At 31.4% G+C, this 27,700-nt stretch overlaps 3 protein-coding genes across 5 annotated transcripts; all 3 read right to left on the bottom strand.

Moving 5' to 3' along the window:
• Positions 1 to 1,595: 1,595 nt before the first annotated feature.
• LOC114407478 (proline--tRNA ligase, cytoplasmic-like) lies at positions 1,596 to 6,365 on the bottom strand. Its single transcript, XM_028370583.1, has 13 exons — positions 6,182 to 6,365; positions 5,994 to 6,073; positions 5,815 to 5,900; positions 5,564 to 5,656; positions 5,249 to 5,365; positions 4,695 to 4,882; positions 4,055 to 4,121; positions 3,577 to 3,699; positions 3,336 to 3,488; positions 2,968 to 3,252; positions 2,641 to 2,859; positions 2,025 to 2,118; positions 1,596 to 1,863 (listed from the first exon to the last, which is right to left on the bottom strand). Exons 2-13 carry the CDS (start codon positions 6,049 to 6,051, stop codon positions 1,799 to 1,801), a joined length of 1,548 nt encoding a protein of 515 aa, XP_028226384.1. The 5' UTR covers positions 6,052 to 6,073; positions 6,182 to 6,365; the 3' UTR covers positions 1,596 to 1,798.
• Positions 6,366 to 9,998: 3,633 nt separating this feature from the next.
• Positions 9,999 to 15,114, bottom strand: LOC114407476 (protein transport protein Sec23A-like). 3 transcript variants are annotated; one of them, XM_028370581.1, is made up of 7 exons: positions 14,906 to 15,114; positions 14,675 to 14,803; positions 14,042 to 14,527; positions 12,093 to 13,913; positions 10,781 to 10,897; positions 10,622 to 10,693; positions 9,999 to 10,487 (listed from the first exon to the last, which is right to left on the bottom strand). In XM_028370581.1, exons 3-7 carry the CDS (start codon positions 14,507 to 14,509, stop codon positions 10,350 to 10,352), a joined length of 2,616 nt encoding a protein of 871 aa, XP_028226382.1. In that variant the 5' UTR covers positions 14,510 to 14,527; positions 14,675 to 14,803; positions 14,906 to 15,114; the 3' UTR covers positions 9,999 to 10,349. The 3 variants fall into 3 exon arrangements, with proteins under 3 accessions (XP_028226382.1, XP_028226381.1, XP_028226383.1); XM_028370580.1 differs by having other exon boundaries at positions 14,712 to 14,803; positions 14,906 to 15,113; XM_028370582.1 differs by lacking the exon at positions 14,906 to 15,114 and having other exon boundaries at positions 14,712 to 14,899.
• Positions 15,115 to 17,077: 1,963 nt separating this feature from the next.
• Positions 17,078 to 26,352, bottom strand: LOC114405321 (histone-lysine N-methyltransferase EZA1-like). Its single transcript, XM_028367909.1, has 17 exons — positions 26,223 to 26,352; positions 25,643 to 25,747; positions 24,340 to 24,608; positions 23,964 to 24,125; positions 23,581 to 23,665; positions 23,333 to 23,494; positions 23,178 to 23,225; positions 23,022 to 23,093; positions 22,225 to 22,685; positions 21,672 to 21,819; positions 20,877 to 21,097; positions 20,450 to 20,581; positions 19,603 to 19,690; positions 19,238 to 19,285; positions 19,034 to 19,162; positions 17,598 to 17,675; positions 17,078 to 17,514 (listed from the first exon to the last, which is right to left on the bottom strand). Exons 1-17 carry the CDS (start codon positions 26,259 to 26,261, stop codon positions 17,317 to 17,319), a joined length of 2,445 nt encoding a protein of 814 aa, XP_028223710.1. The 5' UTR covers positions 26,262 to 26,352; the 3' UTR covers positions 17,078 to 17,316.
• Positions 26,353 to 27,700: the final 1,348 nt, after the last annotated feature.

Raw genomic sequence — 27,700 nt, 5'->3', positions numbered from 1 at the left:
GTGAGATAAGGTAAGACTCCGTGTAGGCAAGTATATCCGAAACATTCACACACAACCGCTACTTTAGAATTAGTTAATTTTAATGGACCAAAAAAATTAGTTAAATTTAATGTTGGCAAAGCAGGTTTGACTTGCATCATCATCACCCACCCAAAAAAAAACCAATAGGGATGATAGGCTCGTTTTTTTCAAAATTGGGTTAAAAAGACATGCCTAGTCTATTTTGTGACTGATAGGCTGGTCAACCTCCTAAATAATGTTGAGTTGTTGACAAAGAAAATATAAACTGAAATAAGATAAAAGATTCGTTTGTTAAAAAATATTTTTTTAAATAAATATTTTTTTACTTTTTTGTTTAAAGAAACAAACCCCATCTACTAGAAAAAAAAACACTTTATTGAAAAACATTTTTTAGAAACATTTTTTTTAATTTTAAACAAACGAGATGTAATAAAAAAAAAGTAAATATTGAAAAATAATATAAAGCAATAAAAAATGAGTTAAGGTTGGAAACTTGAGATTGAAAATTTGGAAGAAAAAATCCAATGGAGAAAATTTCTATTCTCATGAGGGGGTGAATATCAAATTCCTTTGAAAATGAAAGTTATTGTGATATATTCCTACCATATTCTACATTTCTTTTTTAACTTTTACTTTTGAATTTTAATTAATTTTTATTTTTTCTAAAATTACTAAATACCACATATCTATAGAAATAATATTTTTAGATATAATATTCTCGAAAATTTGATTACCAAGAATGTAAAATTATAACACTAAACAAACTTCCCCTGTGGCTCAATTCATTCTATCCTCATACAGGTTGGTAAGATAATAATATAACCCACAACATATAAATAAAATAAATCGAGTTTAAATGACTCGGATCAAATCCATTATGTTAACTCTTCAACCAATTATTAAGAATAAAACGTGCTTAGACCAACAATGAACTGACATTCGTTGGAAGTTTGTACATTTTCTATGGAAGTTTGCTGTCATTGATACTACTTGACTACAATATTAAATGGAAAAAAATAGTGGAGCATATCCACATTGTGATGAATCCAACCCAAAACCTAGCAATCTCACACGGTACAAAATCAAACGCACGAAAATATACGAACCTAAAATATAAATCTGCATTTGGTAACTTTTTAAAAGCATTCATTTTAAGAATTGAGCATAAAAAAACAAATTTCCAGCTCAGCACTTTATAAAACCTAATAATCCAATTAGATGAATCACAACAAAGTTCTAATCATTCTGTAAGGCATTCTAGGAAGATATAATAATGATTCTTAAGACACTACTGGATAGTAAGGAATTAATACACATTCACATGCATGTATTGTAAATATTGTTTTTTAGTATAGAAGTGTTGATAAAATTCATTTAAAAGCTCAACATTCGCTAGACTTTCTTCCTGCTTAAGTCCGTATTATATTATATTGATTGTACAATCAATTTTCCCTTCCATTTCGTAATCCCCGATCCATCTAAGCCTGCAGTAAATGATGTCGTGTTCAATTGAGTGTAATTTTATGCTAAATATTTGGATCATCACAACCAAGAGTCCAATACGCTCCCAACAATAATTGGACAACAAATGTATGATACTCATCTTTTAATTTAATCCAAAATAAATATTGCACCATATAAAAATCAAAGTAAAACTATCAGTTGAAAAAGATTCCCAAGAAAAGAAAACTAATGTTTGTGTGATCCACAAATTCGTACAAGGCATCATTAAATACCAAATTAAATCCAGAAAATACCACAATCAACAGCCAGTAGTCTAGTAACTTCTGCCCCAGTATGTCCACTTTGTTGCGGGCTTTCCTGATGCAAAGCACTTGGTGCCTGTAAACCAACCACAACCAATAAGCAACACCAATATTAATTATGTTATTCGTTAAAGGGGGAAAACATTAGTAGATAGCAAGAAGCAAAGGCTGCATATAGATTTTAAAGCTCTGTTGCATAATAAAATAATATCACCTAAATATGCAAAAGGATTATACCTTCTGGGAGTTCTGGCTGATCAAAGGGGCTGCAAAGAGTCTTAGCTGCTCCCATCTCACCCTTTGTCCTGGCTTTGACATCAGCCTCCACCTCCTAAAGCATTATAGACCAAAAACTATTACACGTAATACAACTATGTAATGTCCCATGATAAAAAAATATACATTACACGATGGAGTTTCTAAAATATCAAATCAACACCTTGTTTTCAAGAGGAAATAATTGATAACAAAACCAATTCAGTTCTATTTGGATTTTATGGCATTTCTTAATGAAGTGCAAGCTAGAAGGAAATTATAAAATGTAGACACATTAAGGCTTGGCCCAGTCAAATGCATTGTATTTTATTAACCTGGCAATGACAAATTACAAAAGACCTTCTATACAAGGAGCCAACAGACTGAAGTTTTGAAATAGAAAGTATTAGAGTACCAACATATAACAAATAGTTTTGATATATTCTTACGTACAGCTATGTGACATAAAAAATGCATCCAGCTAAATAAATAACAATTGATCTCATTCAAAGAGTGACAATAGTATAATACTCAAACAAGTGCCTTAAAAATCAAAACATATCAAGACATCAGGAACATTATATTTGAACGAAAATACCTCCTCGTCACACCAAGGAGCAAAGATCATTTTTCTTTGGTTCAAAGCTTGCACAAATTCATCCCAAGTGTGTATGATCTGAATGCATTCATCTCGTTTTTGTTTTGCAACATCAAACAGGTTCTGTTGAATAGTATCAAGCAACTTTTTTATTTCCACAACCAAATCAGCACTAGCAATGTCTATCTTTGCTCCATTATCACGTCGAACAGCACGAACCTATGCAAAATCCAAAGAGATTTATTTGATGTTCACTGAAAAACTAACAGTGTGGAAGCAAAATGACAAATACGAGAATTGATGCAACACTAGGACAAAGTTAATGACCTGCTTATTTGCTAAATCCTTTGGCCCAATTTCAATTCTTAGAGGAACACCTTTCATTTCCCAATTAGAATACTTCCATCCAGGAGAATAATTATCTCTAGAATCTGACTCAGCGCGAATACCTGCTTCATTCAATGTATTCACAGTTGCAGAACAGGCATCAAAGATTCCTTGAGTATCGGCATCTTTGTAAGGCACAGGAATCACAATGACTTGTACTGATGCTACTTTAGGAGGTAGTACCAATCCCTTGTCATCACCATGAACCATCACCATGACACCGATCTGTTAAAAAAAACAGAAATATAAATGCAATATGATGTAGAGGAATCCTCCAATGAATGTATATTCAAGAAATCAAAGCTTACAGTTCGAGTACTATAGGCCCATGAATTCTGCCAGACCATTGCTCTCTCTCCCTTTTCATTTTCAAAGTTTATCTCAAACATTTTAGCAAAATTTTGGCCCAAACAATGAGAAGTTGCACCTTGTATACCACGACCAGTGTTTGGAATAAATGCCTAGCAAAATTGAACATCAAAATTTTATAAGCAGCTTACACCATTAAAATAGCATAACAGTGTTTATGCAATAATTTCAAACATATACCTCAACACTAGTAGTGTAGAGTCCACCAGCAAACTTCTCAAGCTCACTTTTCTTACCCTTTATGACAGGAACTGCCAAATACTCTTCGTATATACGCCTATATAATTCCAGAATCTCAAGAACCTGAAGCAGTAATAGTTTAGAATATTTTTAAAACAAATTTCCAAAAGATGGGACATCAGTCTGCTTGGGTGGAAGGAAAATACAAAGTAACATGCAGATAGTGTGTGCTTGAAGCGAAAGGGAAGATCATAACTAACTTAAGTACTACAGAACCCCAAGAAGAAAGGGAAGACAGTAACACATTTTATATTTTTCCTTTAAAAATAAGAATTGTTCATAAAGCACAAAATGAGAGAAGGGCCTTAACAATTCTTTATTAAGCATGCAAAGACAGAAGATGATGAAATCAAGGCAGCTTATACAACTGAACTGAGACAAAAAGACAAATTCCTAAAATAACTATTTGATGTAATACCTCTGCATCTGCTTCCTCCTTTGAAGCAAAAGCAGTGTGCCCTTCTTGCCAAAGAAACTCACGACTCCTGCAATCAAACTTCTATAAGCACCACACAATGGACTAGGACAAAGTTCCAGAATATAAACTATTTTACATGAAAGCAACAGTATCCAAAACCATATTAATAATTAGATATTTAAGGGAAACCTAGTGCATAAGGCTCCCACCTGGTATAGTCACAGGGGGCAGGGGTAGATATAGATAGCCTTACCCCTGCAAGCAGAGAGGCTGTTACTGAGACATGATGAATGCATGACCTCTCCGTCACAAGGCCAAGGCTCACCCTCTTTATATTAACAATAAGATGTTTAAAATGTAACAATTATTATTTCTTGAAAATTTAAGGTTAAAAAAAAAATACAAGCCAGCTTCTCTATGACCTATTGCCAAAATCATCACTGGAGGAACATCCAATCATAAATAAAACATACAGAATTTTAAGGCATAATGCAAGAGATATACATACAAAGGCTGAATATTCCATAATTCGAAGCCTCTTATATAAGTTTGAAATTGTTCATTGTATAAACACTAGCCAACTAATCCTTATATAACATGGCCAAAGGAAAACATGGTGAAAAAAAAAACTACTCACTACCTGATGAATGGAGTGGGGTTGCTGAACTCCCATCTGACAACATTGCACCACTGATTAAGTTTCAAAGGCAAGTCACGATGTCCCCTTATCCACTTAGAGTAGTAGGGATACATGACAGTTTCACTAGTAGGACGAATAGCAATAGGAATTTCTAATTCAGATTCCCCAGACTTTGTCACCCAAGCAACCTGATGGAAAAGTAAGACAATCAGACAAGTACTAATGTTAAAATATCCTTCTGGAAAGAAACTGCAAATCATAAAAAATAACCATTCCATCACATAAAACTGCCATTGGCTAAATGAAACAAACGTTGCTAAACTATTTTTTTCGTACATTACAATCCAGCATAGCATGTCCCTGATCAAGAAAGCCCTAGACCATTGAATAAATAATTGATTTGAGCATGCAATAATCTCCAAATCTTTACAACCATACCAGTCTATACATGATATTCCGGGAGAATATTCCTAAGTTAAAAAAAAAAAAAAAAACTTAAACTAACTTATTGAACAGTCAACATTACATGGCCTGACAGATTCACAAACTCTCACCTCAGGAGCAAAACCCTCAACGTGGTCCTTCTCCTTTTGCAGAACTCCAGGAGACACAAACAATGGGAAGTAGCAGTTCTTGATTTTCATTTTCTTTATTTCTGGATCGAAAAACTCCTGCACGTTGTTTTTGAAATTAAAGCAACTCTGACCTATGAAATTATTTAAAAGAAATAAATCTGCAATTCTGTATTAATGTTCTTGCAATCTAACACCCATACATTGAGTAAAACTTGAGTGTAAAACAAGTACACTATACACAAAAGCATCCACTCATTCATTTATCTAAAGCAAAACACAAATTAAGAAACTCACTTGCATGATCTCCCATATTGCCATTGACCAAGGCCTCAGAATATAGCAACCGGAAATATCATAGTATTCAATCATTTCGGCATTAACAACAACCTGCCAGATTAATCCAAACCCAAAGTCAACCAAAACACACACCGTACTCAAAATTGTCACATAGTGAAACAAGATCAGATCAGGACGAACGAGCAACTTTGACCGAACACAGATCAGGTAAAAAAGGCAAGCATAAACCACTAAACGGCTCATAATACCTCGGAATACCACTCTCCGAAGTTCTCCGCCTTCCGATGCGTGAGACCTAAGCCAGTCTCCTTCTTCACCTCCTTCTTCTTCCCACCTGCAAGGCTTCGTTCGGTCGCCGTTAGAAGAACGAACATGCACAAACACGAAACGCAAACGAACATGCACGAAAACGAGTAATGCGAATTACCGGATTGCTTAGCGGCAGGTTTTTTGGATTCAGTTTTTTTTGCTTCAGTTCCCGCCATCGTGAAGGACGAGCACCTGATCCTGCCATGGCCAAAAGTGAATTTTTACCGATTAGGAATTGAAGCAGAGAAGCATGTAGGTAGGGATTGAAATGCAAGGGGTGTGTGTGTGTGTGTGTGTGTGTGTTACCCGTTGCAAAGAAGTCGAAGGCGATTGAAACGCGCAAGAGCGATTGTGGCGTCACGGTTGACCCTAGGGTTTTTGCTTTCAGATAAAGTGCGCCGTTCGCCCTTTCTAATTTCTTACACAGTTTTTTTTTTACTCCACTGTGCAGCTTCCTTCGTTTTCTTTTTTGAGAAGAGCTTCCTTGGGTTACTCACTCAAATGTAAGTGTAACTTACTCTATTACTTTTTATTGAACGAGTGAGGTGGAGTAAATTTTTGCCTTCTATAATTTCTTCATTTTATTTTATTTTATTTTTGTTATTAAATAATTATATTACTTATTTCTCATTAAAAAAATCTCAACATCACACTGTTGAAATATATATATATATATAGCAGAATGAGGGGGGAAATCAATGCCAAAAATAATTTTAAACTTAATAGTTGAATGTTTCATGTTTCATATCTTAAAAATTATGTTTGGATTAACTTAGAATAACCCCCAAAAAAAAAAATTGCTGGCTGTTTGACATAAAATAATAACAAAGCCACTTTCCAATTGCATAATATATGAAATCAATGCAAGAAATTATTCAAAGTATCTATGGTAACAACTATGAATGTATAAATGCAGAAAATTATCCGATATTATTTCAATTTTATATTCTTAGAATTTAGATTTAATCATAGAAAAAATACCTATCAGTGGGATCTGATTGTATTTTACCTTACCTTTGATAATATTTTGCGTTATAATAATAATAATAATAATAATAATAATAATAATAATAATAATAATAATAATAATAATAATAATAGTAATGAAAAAAAAATCTCTAAAGATAATGTTTTTATGACTAGTTTCTTGTCATTCTTGAACACATTGGTCATTGGTGGCAGTTTTGTAAGGATGGTTTTTTGAAACCCGTTTTGTAAGGAATTAATAATTAGGCTCATTTTTTAGGGGAATAATAAGGCTCATTAAATAAGAATGAAACTTACATAATTTTGTAATTTTAAATAATTTTTGGTTAATAATAAAAATGTGTGAATATGTCAAAATTGTGTTGTTGGCATTTCTTTTAAACTAATACATGGGATTTCAGCGAGTCAATTCCTAGAAAATGTGTAATTAAACCATTTGTATTTACTTCTTTCAGGTCTTCAACAAAAGAAGAAAAGGCATCTTCAATAGATTTTTATTTTATCTTGATCCTAAGACTAAAAAAATATGAACCAATTGAACCATTGTATAAAAATTTCCTGATTTGATTTTCCGATTCTAAAGGAATATAATTAATTATAGCTTTTAAGTTTCAAACTCTGACCCAGAGCCATGTCTATAATTTTTTAGGCTTAAGCAAATTTTGTATTTAAAAAAATATTCATTAAAATTTAATAATTAAACAATTTATTTAAAAAATTATTCATTAAAATTTAATAATTAAACAATTTAAACATCTCGTTCAATAAGAATTTATTTAACCAATATCTTTGTAATATAATTTATCTCAAGTTAATTTTAAAAAAATTATTTTCTTTCAAAAATGACAACAATTACTAATATTATGTAAACATTACATAAGTGTAAAATAAATTAATTTTTAAAATATTTAATATTTCTAATAAAACATTAACTGATTTCTTTTGTTAATATTTCTTTGATTATACTTGTTTGACGAAAAAAATTTAAGACCACTAATATCAAATTAATGTTTATTAAAACTTTCAAGATTGATACAATATTTATTTTAATTTTTTAAAAAATTCTTAATCAATTATTATAAACTAAGAGCTTGGAGGAAGTAATAAGGCAATTCCCTCGCTCCGACCGCAAAATTTGATCCTCTTGCCTAAAGGTTCTTGTGAAAGTCATGGAACCGATTTAATGAGAAAAATGTCAGGACAAGGACCAATTATGTCGGACTCATGAAGATTTTTAAAAATCTATGAGGTCAAAGTAGTAAGTAGGTAGCACTCAAAGGAATTCGTTGTTTGTAGTGTTGAGGCACTCATTATATGGACACAAAGGCTAATACAGAACCAATCAATGGAGAGCAACTTTAAAAGGGTTGAAGGGGCAACAGAAATCTAAGAAGAGAAAAAATAGTACTCGAAGTGAATTGGCAAAGACAGCAGACTTGCGAAAAGGTAAAGGAAGATTAGAAAGAAAGAAAATTAAAACGTCGCTTTTAGTTTTGAAAAACAAGTTTCCAAAATATCAATACAGGACAATATATTGCTTTTGTTTTGAAAATAAAAATATATGTTTTTATAATAATTTTCAAATTAAAACCATCTATAAGCAATATTCTTAAAACACTCATTAGCAAAACTCTTCTTAATTAATGAGAGGAAGACATGAAAAAACATTTAAAGAAACTGATAAGAAGGATGTTATAGTTAATAATAATTGATCTTCAATTGAATCACAGGTGTCCATGGTCCATCCTTGATGTCACCTAATGAAATAAAACTTTTGTTTTTTATTGTATCACCTGCCTATCATTACACAACAAACAACCTCATACTTATTTTATAAATTTTCAATCAAAAAGCTATTTATAAACCAAATCAATTTTCTGAACAACATCTAAGGGACTAATTACATGTTTGATTTCATGATTCGGATGTAATTTTCCATATCCGATGTGATTTTCATAAACTAATGATTATGTAGGTGTTTGGATTGGATACCAGAAAATTAATTTTCCAGGAGAATGTTATTTAGATACTTTGAATTAAAATTGATTTTAAGTATGTAATTACTAAAATAGGTTTCACTTATTTGTATATTTCTTGTGTATTCTTATTTATTATTATATTGATATCTTAATTATTAATTTTAAATAAATACGTAGGTTTATAACAAGTTTTTATAATAAAATTAATAATTAAAATAGTAGCTTGTAGAATAAAATACATCTCTTAAAGATTATTATTGATATTGATATATAGATTATTATTATTATTTAAAAACTAGATTTTTAAAAATTACAATGAAATTAATAATGTTGGATTGTGAAAACTACTTTCCATAAGATTAGATTATGAAAATGAATTTGTGATATATTAAAATAAACTAAAACTAATTCCTATAAAAGTATTTTTACTACAAAAAAAAGTAAGATGATATAGACCAAAACAGTAGTTTAGGTGAACATTTATCCTTACGAGTTTTCCTCCCACAACTTTTTGAGTTTTATTCTAAGATCAAGTTCTTCGCAAGACTCCTCAAGTCCTCCGCAATGGGTCGTTCATACTCTTTCTATTATATGTATGAGTGCATTTTTACTCTACTCTTCCTTTGCATGAGACGCACGCAGTTTTGAATGGATAGGTAAAACAGGAAAAAAAAAATTGAAAACCAGTAAAGAAATTCCCTTAAAATTGATTTTGTCGGATCCATAAGCTATTTGGATTAACACCAAAAAATATACTCATATCTTAAGCAAAATCACGTAAATTGAATTACCTAAATATCTCGTTCAACAACATAACCCATATTTGACTGAGATGAACACATGTTCAATGGATAAAAATGGAAAACCAAACATGCACTATAACTTTCACGTCCCAAACGTCATTCTTTCATTTACAATGAATTTCCCAACATGCTACAAGTACCCATCTTATCAGTTTCCAAAATCAGTTCTCCACAAGCAGACTCACATTTCAATATAAAACTTGTAATTAAAACTAATTCTAACACGCATCTCAATCATGTTCAATAGTTAAAAGGCATCTCACTCATGTTCGATAGTTAAAATTAAAATCAAGTGCACAAAATGGAAAACAATCAGGCACTAGGAATGAGACTATGAGAGACTAAAGAAAGAGATTGAATAAAAACACTTGGCAACCAACAAGTGGTATAAATATAAATAACGAGAAATCCTTTTATTGCTCTACGGTAACATCTTAACCGTAAATTGTGAAAATTTTCTTTGTCACAGTCATTCCTTACCCCCGCCCCCACCGCCCCCCAAAAAAAATATAAAAAAAAAACTTTTTTTTGCACCTAAAAATCTTTTGGAAGTGAACAAAATGAATGGGAGGAGGCTATGAGGCAAAAGTCTATCTCATTGTGTTCCCCAAATCATGCAAGCAAACTTGACTTCACCAACTTAACAAAGAATAACGAACGAGTTGGAACATGCAGCGCCTAAGACCCTTTAGATGGTCTCCATCATCAACTTGGTTGTGGTGGCACCACTTTCAAACTTCGCATCCATTCACAGAAACTAGGATCATCGAAGTGAACAAAACTGGCTTTCAGCTTTGTTCGTTGTTCTGATGTCAACGACCTCAGTTGTGGAAATCTTGCCTCCTGCAAAAATTGCATCATTCAAATGAGACTATCCCTTCTGAGGTGAAGAAATCATTACCAAAGTAGAGATATAGCCTGTCCAAACAACATGTGAGTCTCACAATTAAGAATAAAGTGCTACTAGGGCTGTTTACCTGCTCATAAGGAGGATCCTTGTGAGCTGGAATGAGACGAGAGACAAAGTATCGAGCCTGGGAGCTACCCTCCTGTTTCAAATGTAAACTGTCTGTTATATTTTATCTTATAAGCAGAAGATGAAACTTGATGTGACGTTAATAGTAAAGAAAATTAACCTTAAATGCAAGGATTCGAGGTGCTGGAAATCGGTACTCAGTCAGCTCTTCAGCCAATGTCCTACATGCAGCTAGAGCAGCAGCACTTCTTCCTTCATCAGCTGCAAGTTCAGCACCCTAGGTTCCACCCATCAATATTAGAAAAGCTCAGAAACACATCTCAGGAGAATGCAAAATAACAAGAAAATGAAATTCTAAACAGGGAAAGAATCCGGAGACATGACAAAAAAAAAGGGTCTGCTCTAGTGCTGCTTTATTTATAGTCCTCAAATGCAAGTGAGCAAGTTCAGTACCCTAGGACACCCATCTCTAATTCTCCATGTCAGTAAAGACAGCAAAAAAGGGTCTCTCATCATCAAATTTGACACCACATAAGCAAAAATGTTTTGCCATGCCAACAAATGTATATCAACAAAATTTGTAGAAGGCTTAATTACAAATATATGAAAACTATGTGGTTGGCATTTGTTACCATTGAAATTGGGGAGACCAAAATTAAATTTTGGTAAAACTAAAGACCAAATGTGTAATTTAGACAAAATTTTAAATAAACATTTGTAAACAGACCTTAAATATAAAAGGTGTTTTCAACAACAACCCATCCTGGAATCCAATAACGAAAAATTACAGACCCCAGCCCTCAATTACCTCCATGGCTACAAGAAAGCTCCCCCACTATTTCAGTACAAATAACTCAAACCTTAAATATGAGGGAGCAATGCCCCTGAGCACAAAAAACTGTTATGCCCCATCTAAGTCAAGAGACTAAAAATAAAAAACACAGTTTATTTTTCCTTAGTATGGGTTTGCTAATTGTCACACCCCTTGGCTAGCCGTCTGACCACCAGCCACAGCTGCTTTTAGCACCGGCAGCAGCCACTGGCCTGGTAGCAGAAAAGGCTGGAGACAAACAAGACAGAAAAGGAGAAAGGAAGACAAAAAAATTAGGAAAAACAAGGGACAAAACATCGATGTGCTACTGCCCAGGGCTCATAGCAATTACACCACCCACTATTGCACATCATTAACAACTATGACCAGACTCAATTTGGTTTCTAAATTTCACAACACAATCCATTATCAAGAAATTTATCCTTTTGTTTTCATTGATTATACAAAGCAGGAAACTAATTGAAAACAACATGAACAAACTTTTGGCAGGAGAGCAAGTGCAGTAAAAATAAATTAATTGAGGTAAGTACCATCCCACCCCCACTACAAACATAAAAAAGATAGATTAGAGATTATAAGTAAATGGTCCACATCTCCAACTAAGCATATGTCATGCTAGAACAGGTAATAGGAGACATACCAACCAAATGAAGACATCAGTGCCATGGTCGAGTACAACAGCAGCATCAGACTGCATAGCAAGATCATACGCCGGTAGCTCCTCAAAAGTTCCCCCCTCCCTGTGCATTAGACAACGAGGAGCTACCATTCTGAGTGATAGATCAAAGGATGCATTCAGAAACAAGTTCCTCAGCACAGACCTCTCATCTTCATGGCCAATAATACTTCCCAATAGTGGTCCTCTCCTGAGATGGAAAAGGAGCTCTGGTAGGAGAGAAAGCTCCTTTGGGAAGCTATGAAGTTTTGATTTAGGTAATTGGGAGCCAAATTTTAGAGCAATGTCCTTGATTCTTTCATCTACTGTTGCTCGCATATCAATTGCATCAGAATGGTTTTTTGCTCGTAACAGGGTTCTTTTAGCAATGAGTACAGCGGCCACTTCATCCTGAACACTCTCAAGATACGCAGAAATACTATCTACCGTTGCCAGTCTAACAGTAATGACCCTCGACACATCAGCTTGATACACATTTGAATACTGAATTGCAAATTGGAAAAAGACAAAATCACTTTTGATATCTCCTTCGGTTTCCATGGAGAGAGAGAAACTTTGTGTTTCCTCAACACTTAGCATTTGAATATAAAGAGCAGTGTCATTTTTAAATGTTTCATGGGTATCTACACGTGAACCTTCCCCAGGACCAACAACTTGAGTAATGAGAATATCATCTGACGTGCGCAATTCTAACAAACCATGAGAGCCTGCTGATCTGGCAGATGCCCTTTGCAAATTAACACCAAAGGCTTCCCCAAAATCATCATGCAGAACCAAAACTCCACCTGATGTTTTTGCAAGAGGATGTAAGATAGGAACTCTTACAGGGCATGTTCCAGCACATAAAATATCAATTATAGTATTGTGTCGATGAGCCTCATGACCAAGATTCTCCATCCATTTAATTCCTGTCTTTTCCATGTAAGGATAATTAGGGTGACTAAAAGAATGAGGAACAGATCCAGGCCCATAAGTGTTCGGTCCGCCAGCACAGACAATAATTCTACTATTTCCCCCTGACCTTTTGACCAACCCCCGGGACAGATCAGCAGATGGGCCCTGAATTATAGCAAGAGCAACCTCAACAGCAGTTCCTAGGCACCGATCACGAGAAGCTTCTGGTACATTCAACTTATATGCCCTCAATGATGAAAATATGGAATGTGCAACAGCCAGCGAAGCATGCATTGGTGACAAGTATATACCAGTACCATAAATCAATGCTTTCAAAGATTCTTGACTTGGTGATTTGTCCCCAGGAAGCACGTCAGCAGATGCCATAGCCTCTTCAGAAAGATCATACACTGATACAGTACGACCATATAGTATAATTCCTAATCTCGTTGTTGGCGGGAGAGAATCAACAAAAGCATGCAAAGAACTCTGTAGATGGTGTAGGTGTGGTTCATCTAAACATTCATCTATAACAAGAACAATTGGGGCAGACATTCTAGAATCAGAAACTGGAACAAAACCAGGTCTCTTGTTCCCAGTTTGAACATAGTCAAACATAGGTGAAGATAATTCCGGAAATCTGTGAAGATCTTCCTTGCTATGCGCAATGTACTCCCCCTCACTTCCATTCAGTTTCCGACATATAACACACTGCCACTGGCCTGATCCAAGCAATATGTTGCAATATATATTTGCATAAGCACCACAGCTTTGGCAGCGATGAGGATCACGCTGTATTACCTGAGGGCCCACTGAAACCTCCCTCCCAGGAGAGACCAATGCCCCAAAACCCAAACTGGGTACATTAGCTTGTTTCTTCTGTTTCAATACCTACTTAGCAAATAGAAGGGAAAAGTCAATATATTTTTTTAAAAAAATTAAGCATAATGAATGGTAATTCAATGTAAAATTCCATGCCTTGATTATGAATGAAAGAAACCAGAATATACATATTATACCTTATGAGCTGAAAAAAGAACAAAGGATGACTCTCCCAAGGGAACATGGTCCTCTATACTATCAGAAACTTGGTGCTGTGACTCAAATGTTCCATTTGAAAATTGCAGCGGCGATGATGATGTTGGCAAAGAAGAGCCTGGAGAAAATGCAAGTGGCTGAGGCAATGCAGGTGATGTGCGAAAAGGAACAGCAGCTGGACGGACCGGCGAAGTAAAAACAGGTGGTCCAGGAGGGGTGCTCAAGTGAGGAACAGGACTGCCAGTGGTAACCCCATTGGCTGGTGATAAAACGTTTGGGGTTTTAACGGAACGGGAAGAGGCTTGATCTTGCTGTAAATGCAATTTTGGTGGAGGAAAACCGGGTGATGAGGCTACAAAACTTGGAGGGGGCGGAATTGGACTCTTCTCAGGGTTTGAACTCTCTCTCTCAGGGGTGAACCCAACATTAGGTTGTGTTGGGTTAGCCATTGAAAAACAAGGAGGCCACTAACAAGAAAACACTTAAGTCACAAACCCAATATCAAGAAGCAAACTTCACAAAATGTAATGTACTAAAGCCACAATTCAAGTGAAAAAAAATCAAGACTTCCAAGAAAACAAACAGACCCTAATCAAGATTCTTATTCCACTCACAGAAAAATTATAATTCCCCAACTAAATTCTTCCTAACCTGCTCGGATACTCAATCAAAGGGTATCACGAATGAACAAATTCAGGTGAATACCCAGCCACCATCCATCATCAGTTGGTCATAGATCCCCTCTGAAGAGAGACAATTAGATCCCAAATTCAAGAAACGAGTTAGGGTTTGGAATGGAGATCAAGATTTGGTATGAAGAAAGAAAGTGTGGAGATTTTGCGTACCTGATAGAGAGACGAGAAAAGGTTGAAGGAATGAATGAAGAAGAAGTAATGATGATGAACGGGGCAAGAATCGAAATTGTTGACTTTTGGGCACTCTAGTTGTTAATTCCGAGTCCCGCGAGTGGGATTAGGGAAAAATGCTGTTCTTGTTGTGTTATAGTGTCATGTCCCCTTCTTCGTAATTGGATTTTGGATTGGGGAGGTGGGGTTTGAGATTTTCACACGCGAGAAACAAGAAGAAAAAGAAAAAAAAAAAAAAAAAAACAACGGCGCGCCACGCAGTGAAAGTGAAACCTCGGTTTTTCATCTTACGTGTTCTTTTCCTTGCTGGCACGTTGCTACTCGCTACCTGCGACACAATGACTTACTCACGTGGCCTCCAATGTCCGCACACTTTAACTAAGTTGCTACCTCACCGCTACGAATCACGGAAACACGTGCGAAAAGAATTAAGGGTATGTTTGATTTAGAAAATATATCTAGAAGATTTTTTTTAATTAAAATATAATATAAAAGATGTAAATTTAAAAAAATATATAAAATATCTCATCAATATTATTTTTTCTTTTCTCTGCCAAATACATCATAAAAATTACTATCACAATAAAATTAAGATATATTACTACTAATTAACAAGATATAAGAAAATCTTTAACTTATACTCACTTTTTTCTATTATCTCTTTTTTATCTCATTCTTTTCCCATCTCTTTCTTTCATTTAAAATATTTTACGTCAAACACAATTTAAAATCTCATGTTTTAATGACATAAAATAAAATATAAGAATATCTATTAATAAAAAAATATGATCATGTTATGATATTCGTCCTAACTAGGTTAATATTTATCTCAAATACAAAGAACGTGAATAAACAATTTGTTTGTTTGAGTGCATCCTACTAAAGGATGAGTCCATGAAGACTGATACCTTATTAATAATTAATAATAAGCTTAAGGATGAGTCCATGAAAATTAAGAATGCTTAAAGTTTACCTAAGAATATTCAAATGTTCTATCCTTCTACAAGGAAGATAAAAATAGAAGATTGTACCAGCAATATTCAAATGTTTTATATATCCTTTTAAATGATGTTGAAGTGTCTACATGTAATTATTCATAACTATTTTATTTATCCAATTTATTTCTTTTTTCATATTACTTTTATACTCAATATAGTTTATATTTTTTATTTATAAATAAATAAATATATATATATATATATATATATATATATAATTTACTACCTTTGATTATTTTCATAAGAAACAAATGATAGTGTAAAATGTCCCATGCATCAATGAAAGAAGATTAAAGGCATAAGCTAGACCATCCAATCAAGCATACAAAGTCTTTGTGCTTAATCAAAATTTAGTACCAAACAACAAAGGTGGAAAGGAAGGTGATGATGCTTTGGAGAAAGTCCTTGAGTCATTTCAAGAATGTAGCATAAGGACAAATAAGGCCCAAAGAAAGGCTCAAATACGAAGAACATTAAGCCAAAGCCTAAAGGTTTAATCAAAGCACAGTAATAATGTGTGCTTAAGTTATGCTCCTTGGGGACCTTTCTTCTAGTTTGAGTCTTAGTGACCTCAACATCAGGGGAGTATCAAATAAAATAAGGAATTAATAACATTAGTTAATAGTTTAGTAATTGATGTATATGTGTCATTCTCTCATAACTTGGTCTACTAATAGTAGCACCACCTAAGATTAAAGGGTGGAAAACTTTGTACCAGAAACTCATTCAAAAAGCCTACACATATGTCCTCTTAGATAACCAAGCATCTAGAGGAGAAAACGTATAAAGTTCCAACAAGAAAAAAAAAAGTTTGTTGATTTTCTTTCTTTCGTTGTTTTCCATTACTTTGACTTTTATTGTTTTTTTTTTTTTTTGCTTTGCTTCTCATGTATCTACTGCATTATTATACTTGTTATCCATAGCCTTTCTTCAAATTATCATCTAACAATCTGTTGAGTTTTCTTGACCTTATAAACCTATCAAGTAAAGCAGCCCGCCCAAGGAATTGATTTGAGTCCAATATTACTTATTGAATCAAAGTAGGGCTATGATCGTTAACACAAGGCTCTCAACCTTTCATCGATAAAAAAAAGTTATAATATTTCACATTAGGAGATTGAAATTACACATTTCTTCTTTCAACATGATTTTTTTGTACATTTCTTACAATTTGATTAATGACATTAATGAAAATTTCCAAAATTAGCATTAAGTAAATAGAAAAATAAACATGATTACAACAACGACAACAAACTCATACTTTGGTTCACAATTTTTAGGCTAAATGCATTCTTATGGCATATGCTTTTGGCTATTCTCCATAGGATGTCAAATTTTCATTTTTTGAGAAAAGATATCATCAATCATAAACCCTAGTTCCTTAGCTAAGACTCAACAATGAGATTGGTTTTTCTTTGCCCTGCCTTGAGAAACAATCGATTCATCTTTCTTAGAAACCTCATCAGGTGGAAGAGCCCATTGTGGAGCACAATCTAGATCATACCAATAATCATAGAAAATCTCTTCACCTGCTTCAATGTTTTCCTTGGAAAATATGCCAACTCGATGTTCTCCTCCAACAAGCATCACCTATACAATCGATGCAATAGTCTAATAATTTTGACAAATCCATGATGAAATTCAGCACATCAAAGGGTAAGATTTGGACTGACCTTTGCATAGCAGTTGGGTTTTGATGAATGGTTTGCAAATTTTAACTTGTCTCCCAAGCGACAAGAATCAATAACCCACTATGAAAAAACCATATAGTAGGGTGATGAGAGATGTGCGTGAAAAGAACTTAAAATCCTTAATTTCAACTAATAGTATAACATACTTGCCAAGAAAAAAAATATAAGGGGAAATGTAAATTGATTTAGGCTAACAAAAATATAACAAAATAATTAATAATTTTGCAAATTGAGAGATGGCAAAATTAGAAACTAGTTGAATTGACATATATTCCATATATCTCAGAGGGTATTTTTACATAGTACACATGCTTATTCTAGGAAAGTCAACTTTACAATCAAACAAACAATTGATACTTTGATTCCAATTCAATAATTCCTAACAAAATCATAAAACATAAATAAACCAAATTAGGAACAGTAGCATCTACAAGTTGTGCGCATTAACTCTCCCCTTCAAGGTGGTGCACATACATCAACACATGCCCAACTTGGGCAATACTTAATAAAATGGACCACTAGGGATAACATGATCATCTCATTTTAATATCTTTATTTATTTATTAGAGTTTAGTCTAAATAAACACTCACGCCATGATTTATCTTAATGGGAACATCCATAAGTTAACAAGTATAGTTGTATGTTTCAATCGAGAAATCTAATGTATACTTTAGTAAAGAAATGATAAGTTTGTGCTTTAATTATGGTACTTCAACACTAAGGAGTACGTTAGTCATCATCAATAAAATAATAAGAAGGGTAATATTAGTATCAATCCTTATATAAAACATGGTGTGACCTACCATGACTTGCTTAAACTCACACTTCTTCATAGAATGGGTAAATCTCCCAAATCATTCTCTCAGCGACTAATTCAATCCATATAAAGTTGTATTCAATTTACATACTTTACCTCTTTTTGGTGCAAATCTTAGAGGATGATCTATATACACATCTCCCAACAAATCACAATGCATGAAGACATTTTTCACACCAACCCAAACTCACTATAAGAGATAATATGACTTTAATAGTATTCATTTTGGTCACAAGAATAAAGGCATCTCAGTAATCAATTCCATTCATTTAAGTATATCTCTTATCAAACAATATAGTCCTGTACCTTTTAATTGTTCAATCTAACTTGTACTTAATTGGAAAAAAAAACCATTTATATCCTATTTTATCGTTAGGTATCTTGACAATAGCATATTTCCACTTAGAATCCTCAAAGGCTTCCTAAAAATGACTAGGAATAGGCACAAATGATAACTGAGGACAAACAGACTCAACTCAAATAAAATTTTTGCTAATCTTACTAATGGAAATAGGGTTATTAGAAGTTAGATGCTTAAGTCCATGTGAGAAGCATTAAAATAAGGGTTAAAAAAAGATGTAATTGATTTGAGACACTTACCCGATCATTAAGGTTGAAAAGGAATGAAGTGTTTATGCGATCATATAATTTTCCACGTTTTTCTGCTTCTTTAGGAGTGATCAGTTCACCCGTGTATTCTCCTAGGCACACATTCTTGTTAATCGGGTTCTGAAATGTATTATCATTTCGTTAGGAGAATACACAATCACATTATCTAAAATAAATAGTTACAAGCATATCAACCTTTGCGAAAGCTCCCCATCCTATAACATCTGACTTTGCCAAAAGAATCTGACAAGTATAAGGAAAACAACGTAAGATACTCATTTGTTCACGAATGAAATACACATAATTTAAAGAGCAAAATAATAAGGGTGTGTTTGATTTCTATTTTCAAAAATTATTTTTACTTTTTAAAATAATGAAACTAAACAAGATTAATCAAACAATTGGTGGGAGGTGGTGCAATTAAAATAATTATTTTGAAATCATTTTTCAGAATTTAATAGATTTTAGGTGAGAAATTTATGTTGAATGATGTGGAATTGTTTTAGAAAAAAATATAAATGAAAAATGAAAAAAAAAGAATCAAATGAGTTTTTACTGACCCTCTCTTTTAGCCCTAGAAGAAGATTCATATTTCCACATTTTCCATCTCCACATCGAGGTGGCTCCCCTAATGAACCATCGCCACAACTGTATACAAAAAGTCATATTTAAAATATTGAAAAATATTTGTTAGTTTCATTCACGTAAAGCTGCAATGGTTAATATAAATATAGTGTTTTTAGCATATACTTCCTCGTCTTATATATTGGTCACTTCCAACCAAATCATCAAGATCAAGGAAGGGAAGTTAAGCCATTAAATATGTCTGAAAATAAAACAAGTTCCAATTATACCCTAACATAATTACACATCTAACTAATTTCATAATAACTAATTAAATGTTTAGCCTAAATTATCATCTCACATTCTCTCTCTTCCATGCCATTATTAATATTCACTCATTACTCTACTATCTCTATCAATGGATATGGACTAATAGTAACCTTCAATCTCAATATTTCTCTTCCCTAATAATGAAGTGTTGAGAATAGTATAAAGGACAGAATTCAAAAATCATTATTAATAAGTTAGTTGGTGACTTATAAATAGGACCAAATATTCTTTCTAGAATGTGACCAATATATAGGACCGGACGGAGTATTATTTAAACAAGTGAATATCTTCTTAAACCAATACATTGATCTAAATTGACAATTATAAAGGGTAAGATATACAAATATGGATGAGCATATGCTACTAAATTATTAGGACCAAAACATTTACCTCAAGTATAACTTTTTTTACACGGTGAAGTAAAATTTAGAAAATGTATTATAAGAAAAAAAAATAGGCTACATAAAATCAATTTCAACTATACAAAAAAATAAATACAAATAATGACATTACCTAACCCAACAATTTCGACAAACATCTGGGTCACATTCGCGGTTGGCTGCAAAACATGGGCATTGTCGACTTCTGCATTGACTCTTAGCACAACGACATCCTCTAAATCGGTTGTTGCAAAGCTTTGAACACCTGGAGTTACAAATAAAAATAAAAAAACTAATTTGTCACAGTTTATGTTGATAATACATTTTTTTGTCTCCCAACATGGATTTGGCAATATTTAGGAAAACTATAATTGACAATATATCCATATCACCCTCATTATACTTGAATCTTTAAGTTAGATACCCCACAAAAACTGTTAACAAAGTAATACAAATAGATAAACAAATGGCCATAAGAAATATAAAATATCCCATAAATTATTGTCTATCTCATTATAATAAAGACTTAGAGGCACATAATTAAATGAGAATTCACATACCCACAATATTTTTCACAGCAAGTTCCATGAAGAAGACAAGGACATTCCTTTCCACACATTCCCTGACACCCACAAGGAGTATATTGCTTATTATATTGATTTTGCCCATAAGCAATTTTTCTCCATCTAGGTGGAAGGCCAGCAGATTTTCGAGAATAATTAAACTTTCTTGGTTTGCCCTTTTTTCGTTGCGACCGTGATCTTGAAGCCATTTCTTGGTCCTATAGCAAAATATTGTCTCACTTTCAAAATCAACGTAGTTTGAAGCTTTCTAAATAGCAAACAATCAGAAAGCTATATTCAAGTGCCAAAAATTGAATGTTCAAAAATTATATTTTTCCTTTAATTGATTTAAAAGTTCATTAAGATAATTACTATACACGAATCCTTAACTAATAAAAGTCCAATTATGCATAGATCATACACATGCACATTAACTCAAAAGTGAAACACAATGCATGTTTGACAAAAAACAAAAAAAAAACTTCCATACTGGGAAACTCAAAATGTAAAATTTAAAAAGGCTCTAATCAATAATAATAAGAATTTAAATTTTATCAACTATTGAAATTGATATTTATCCTACTATTGAGCAAAAAATTTTATAAAATATTAATATTCTCTATTTAAATTTATTTTTTCAGTAAATTGCATCATAATTTATGTTGTATAGTATGTGTGGAAGAAAACTTTTCATCATTATCAAACCACTCCTCTTACCTTTCTAAACAAAATGATCAAGACAATGAAAGAAAACATAAACAAGATAAGAAAATAAATGTTTGTAATTCTCACTGTGAACTCTGCATTGATCTTTTCCTTTTTGTCCACGGTTGAACTTGGTATGGATCCATGGGTTATTGTCTCGTCACAAGCAGACATGTATTTAGTTACTTCTATGCAAGTCTTCAAACCATGAAGTAAGTTAAAGGCTATAAGGCAACTGCAAAGCGTGAGTAACACCACATGAGATTTTTTTTAAAAAAAAAAAATCACAATTGAAAGTTTAGCAAGTTTCAATTACAAGAATTTTAAAAGTTTAACAAGAATATATTTGATTTTTTAACCTCTATATCTTACATCCTTTCTTTCTATTTTTTAATTACAATTTAATGGTTTTAAAGAAAATATTAGTGATTAAAAACAGCATTGTATCAAAATATAATTTATTTATCATAAATAAAAATTTAATTTAGTAAGTTTGAAATCTTCAATTCTCATTATTTACTTCTCTCTTTATAATCACTATTTTTTTTTTATCAAAACACTAAAATGTTTGTAATATAAATAATAACAACCTAATTACTTAACATAATCCAAGTGTTTTTAAGTGGTAGAAGCTCCTTACCTATTTTTTCCAAACATTTCTACCCCCTTCAAATACAAATCTCTCTCTAGAGGTCTCCAATTTGACTCATTTGTCATCTCATAAGCTTGCACTTCCCTTGAAATGGACAATTGGTTAAATTCTATCTCATTTGTGAGATCTTTTTCTCCATCCATAACTCCTTTGCCTTGCTCATCGTGGCTATAGTTATAAAAAACTGTTGATTTCCCTGAAGAATGTTCGTTAAGACTTTTCAAAGATGCACCATATGTTGTGTGGTTTTCTTCATCATTAGCATCCAAATTGAGTTCCATGCAACGAAGGTCAATTTCAGTGATTATATCATTTGGGGTTCTCAACCTTTTAGAAGAATCTTGAGGCTCGTCATGAGGTAATGTCGGGTCCTCTTCCATTGGTGTAATTATTTTATCTCGAAAATACCTTTGAGATGTATTTTTTGACAAAATATTAACATCTTTTAACTGCAAGAAAATGAAATGGAGACCAATTCAACAATATAATAAACATAGATGAAGTGTAGCTTTTGTATATGTGTCCAATAATATAGTCATCTTAAATAAGATGAAAAACATTTATTATTGAATAATTTATGGCAACACAAGTTAACAAAACATTAATGACGAAGGTACTATCATTTTTCATAACATACTAAACCCTATAGGACAATACAAATGTTTCAAATAAAATACCAATAGAAAAAAAATGAGAACAAGTAAAAATTCTATTTCTTCCCTGGCTTAACATGAAAATACATAAAATACTTAAAATTTTAGATAAATTTAAGAAAAGAAGAATACCATAATGTAACACTGCTTGCTGCATGGTTTCTTGTCACCTTCAAGTTCAGACCAAATTGATTGTTTTTCACTCTGTGAAGTAAATCATCAATTTGACTTATTGAGGAGTTGAGAACATAGCTTAAATTGAAAAGAACACATATAACTATTACTTACATGATATATTAAAGGTTGATAAATGCCATGCACAGAACAATCAAAGATCTGTTTGAGGAAAATATAAAAACATAAATAGACATAAAATATTAAATATGATATTCAACATCAAGGCAATAGCAAGAATGCTAAAAGGATAATGTTTTAGTATGTACCAAACATCGGCGACAAAAAAAATTATCAAAAGGTTCTAAAATAACATTCAAGTTTTCTTCCAAACATATCCCAAGATGATTTTGACATCCTCTACAATGACAATCTTCAAAATTCTGACTTGGACTCCTCATATTTTTTTTGTTGAGTATTTCATACCTCTCCTGCATATTTTGATGGAAAAACATATCTCATACATAAAAATAGTTGTTCAAGAATATAATAATTTCCATAAATTATTTTAAATTACCTGAATTTGTGAATCAGTTGTCTTAACAATCTCTTTAACAATACTAAATATCTCCTCAGTAGATCCATATTCCGCAAGTGTGGTCCTAGTATTTTTGAGAGTTAAGATAATAATTTTAGAATAAATAAGCTTCAAACATTTGAATAATATAGAAAAATTATACCCAATTTGTTTAAAATTGATATTAAATTTAAATATCATTTGCGATGATGATAAATATCTTATTTCCTATTTCCTAAGAAGGGAAAACCATAAAAAGATCATTAAGACTTCTATCTTGCAAAACTTGCAAATAGGATCTCTAGCTTTTATTGTAATTTCATTTTTCTTCCTAAACAAATAAACATACTACATGCAAGTATAACATATCCATTTTAATTTACCATAGAATTTGGTCTTCAGCCTCAGTGAAGTCGTGTTTAACATCCTTGGGATTTACCATCTCTTCTTCACTATCACTACATATCATCATTTCACCTCTATTTTTATCATAATACATTTGGTATTTTCCAAGAACTGTTTGATCTTTGGCCATTCTTTCATTTCTGTTCAAAGTGAAAAAAATTGAAAAAATCATAAAACATGTAAACACAATATGCACATGGATTTACCAATAGTATTTAACATGAGAGTTTCTATTTAAAAAGAAAATACAATTCAAGAAACAAGTAATTTTCCTTAATGACAAAAAAAACATTACATATATGAGACATTTATCTGGACAAAAAAATAGTTTTTGAAACTTGAAAATAAGCATACCTGACCACATATACCCAAGATGTATATGGTGGTATTTTTTCCTTTTTTGGAATCCTAATGGTTTTTGTCAATGATAAGTCCGCATTGTTGATGCGGTCCTTCTCTATCATATCTTTAGGGAAACCATTAAACTTAGATAAAGGCTTGCCAATTCTTGAAGAAAGCATATTGACTTTTTCCTTAGTCTGCAAAGACTCCCTCCTTGATATTTCTAACTCGACCATTGAAAACAAAGACTTGAGATTATTCCAATGTCTTTCAACTTTTTCCTGTGAAAACACTATTGAAATTAATTGCAAGCTAACTAACAATGTGTACAAAAAAAAGTCTTTCACAATAAAGAATGAATTTTGTTTCCTCCCCCCTCAGGCTTTATATGTGAATGTATGTGGTCAATACAATATGTGTGCTTATAACTGGTTGATCTAATTAACTTGGACAATGATATTTTTTTTTACTGAATCAAATAGATTGAGTGACTTGTATTCCATATTAGTCGTTTTATGTGTTTCTTATATGCTATTAACAAGGGTTAGTGAGAATTAATAATGGCATTTTTTACAATAAATGTAACTTTCATGCACTAAACATATTATATATGTCATGGTGGGTGTCATTATTATATAATTTGAGGACTTTTAATTATCATTATCATTATAATATAATTTTAGTTTTATATGTAAAAAAGTAAATATTTTTTTAAAAATCATTATTTATTAAAAGTTAGATATTTAAATATTATAAATGGGATAAAATTACCCCACTTTGATATGGTTTTAGATTTGTCAATTTTCTCAACCTCACATTGGGCTGTAAGCAAAATGCAACATGTTTTATTTTTCACTATTTGTTTTCAATTTTGGGCATTGACTAATTTCCCATAGAAAAATTAAGAAGAACCAATGCCATAATTTCACAAAATCAATTTAACAATGCAAATGATAAAAAAAACAAAGAATCAGTTTCAAGAATTAAGCCACCTAATTGTAAACGGAAGACATGTTTATTCTCTTTTTACTTTTTTAAAATTGTTTTGTGAAACAAATTCACACTCCTCAATAACCAAATTAAGTCTTTTAAATTTAAAAATATTTTTTTAAAATAAGTGTTTTAAAAATGAAAAACAATTGAGAAGTGTTTTTATCATATTTTTCATATTTGTTGAGAGTGTATTATTTAGGTGTTCCAAAGACAAACTTTTAGAAAATATAAATGTTCTCGAGAGATAAATACTTTTAAGTATGCTCACAAATAAATTTTTAAAAAATATATTTTTGAAAATATCAAAGAAACAAGGCCTTACTTTAACCGATTTTCCTCTCTTGACATTGATTTGATCTGTCAACTGTTTAATCTTGATCTTCAAGGTTCTTCCAACAGTATCTTTTTCTGCTTCTCCATGTTGTTTCTGTCAATATTATATCATACAATAAAACCTTATGCATATTGTTCCAAAAATCCATATATTTTTACATAAAAATAAAATAAGATAACATCTTTCTCTGTGATATCATGTCTGGTTGCGCTAAAAATAGGTAACAAATGCAAAGTTTAATCCTTGCTTGAAGCAGAGTAACTATGTATTGTTTATTATGAAATTATCAACAACCAAACACAACAAAATTTCTGAACTCAAATGTCATTTGTATTATTAGCGCACACACATATGAACAAAGTTGTTTAGTTTTAGAATTTAGTATCCAATTAAATACAAGATGATACAATATCATTTAAGTTTAATTTTGAACTATCATCGTGATACGGTTCCAAAGAAATGAAACGAGAAAATTTTAAAAAAAAGAAGCATAGAACAAAATAAAACATCTAAAAGAAAGAAAATGAAGATAGCAAGAGACTAAAGGAGTAAATAAAAAGATACAAACTTGGTGTTTGGAGGTAGAGTTACTAGTTTTGTTCACCATGGATGTACCCAACGATTGTTCAAAGGAGAACAAGACGAGAAGATTAAATGGTAGAAATGATAAAGAAAAAGAACACGACTAAGAAAACAAGAATACTGTTCTTTAGAACTAAGTTGTCATATGACCAACAATGCGTAATATTTAGTGTCGTTTGATGCATGATTAAGTATTATTTTTTGTTCCACGCATTGTGTGGGGACCATCACAATCAACTCCAATGTTTTTTTTTTCTTCAAAATAATATTTAAAATTAGTGTTTATGTATGGTAAGTGTAAAAATAATACATTATTAGTCAACGAAATTGTTAATTTTGGATCTGTAATGCATCTTTTTCAAACATGTTGATTTTATTTTATTTTTAATTGACACTTTAATAGGAATTTTGTTGAATAAAAATTAATAAATTTAATATATTAAAATATAAAAGGTATTCATTATTTTCCTTATTAAAATTTTTATTTGAAGGGATTTTTTTCACAATTGAATAAGTATTAAAAGAAAGAATATTACTTTTTTTCCCTATGTTTAGCATCTACATTTTGAATTACCCTCAAAAGAGATTCAAAATTTAATACTCACATCATAATTTTTAATTTGAAATTAGTGTTTATGCATGGTAAGTATACAAATTTCACATTATCAGTCAAACAAAAAATATTGTTAAAATATTTTTTAAGACAATTATTATAATATGAACAATAGTATTTAAATGTAAGTATTTTTCAAATATATAATAAATTTGGAGTATTTTAAGATATGTTTTTATGAAAATAAAAGTATTTTTTTAAATATGTATTATTGTATATAGGTACTAAATTATTTAATAAACACTTTTCGTACAATAATATATTATATTACTACACGTATTAAATTTAATAAATTCATTATATTTCATAAATATAATGTTTAATATTATTAATAAATTTAACTATATACTATTTGAAATGAATATATTAAATTATGTATTAAATACCTTTCAATTAATAATATATTATATTTATTACATGCTTTAAGTTTAATAAACATATTATATTTCACATATATAATATTTAATAGTATTATTATATTTAAATATATATTATGTGCAATGAATATATTAAATTATGTAATAAATGCTTTTCATTTAATAATATATTATACTTATTACATGTATAAAATTTATTGAATATATTATATGTCATAAATATAATATTTAATTATATTACAAAAATTAATTATATAGTATGTGCAATGAATACATTAAATTATGTAATAAATTCCTTTCATTTAATAATGTATTATACTTATTACATGCATTAAATTTAATAAATACTGCCTTCCTTCCATTTTATATGATATTAGTATTTTAAAAGAAAGAAAATTTTCAAATTATTCGTCGTTTTATAAAATCAATAAAACATATTTTTTTTATCATGGAGTATCCTAGAGAGTGTTTTTT

The sequence above is a fragment of the Glycine soja genome, chromosome 3 (genome assembly GCF_004193775.1).
Source record: "Glycine soja cultivar W05 chromosome 3, ASM419377v2, whole genome shotgun sequence".
Lineage (NCBI taxonomy): Eukaryota > Viridiplantae > Streptophyta > Magnoliopsida > Fabales > Fabaceae > Glycine > Glycine soja.
This window is presented reverse-complemented; position numbering and strand designations above follow the sequence as displayed.

Bases quoted from the DNA above. Each gene is read 5' to 3' on its own strand.
- LOC114407476 (XM_028370581.1), bottom strand. From the start codon at position 14,509: ATGGCTAACCCAACACAACCTAATGTTGGGTTCACCCCTGAGAGAGAG. The intron at 13,914-14,041 runs GTATAATATGTA...TTTGCTAAGTAG, and splicing joins TTCTTTTTTCAGCTCATAAG to GTATTGAAACAGAAGAAACA. The intron at 10,488-10,621 runs GTAAACAGCCCT...CAATTTTTGCAG, and splicing joins AGGATCCTCCTTATGAGCAG to GAGGCAAGATTTCCACAACT.
- LOC114405321 (XM_028367909.1), bottom strand. From the start codon at position 26,261: ATGGTGAACAAAACTAGTAACTCTACCTCCAAACACCAA. The intron at 23,226-23,332 runs GTACATACTAAA...TTCCTCAAACAG, and splicing joins TTTTTTGTCGCCGATGTTTG to ATCTTTGATTGTTCTGTGCA. The intron at 20,582-20,876 runs GTATGTGAATTC...TTGTAACTCCAG, and splicing joins TGCTGTGAAAAATATTGTGG to GTGTTCAAAGCTTTGCAACA.
- LOC114407478 (XM_028370583.1), bottom strand. From the start codon at position 6,051: ATGGCGGGAACTGAAGCAAAAAAAACTGAATCCAAAAAACCTGCCGCT. The intron at 5,657-5,814 runs GTATTATGAGCC...TTAATCTGGCAG, and splicing joins TCGGAGAGTGGTATTCCGAG to GTTGTTGTTAATGCCGAAAT. The intron at 3,253-3,335 runs GTAAGCTTTGAT...TTTTTTTAACAG, and splicing joins GGGCCTATAGTACTCGAACT to ATCGGTGTCATGGTGATGGT.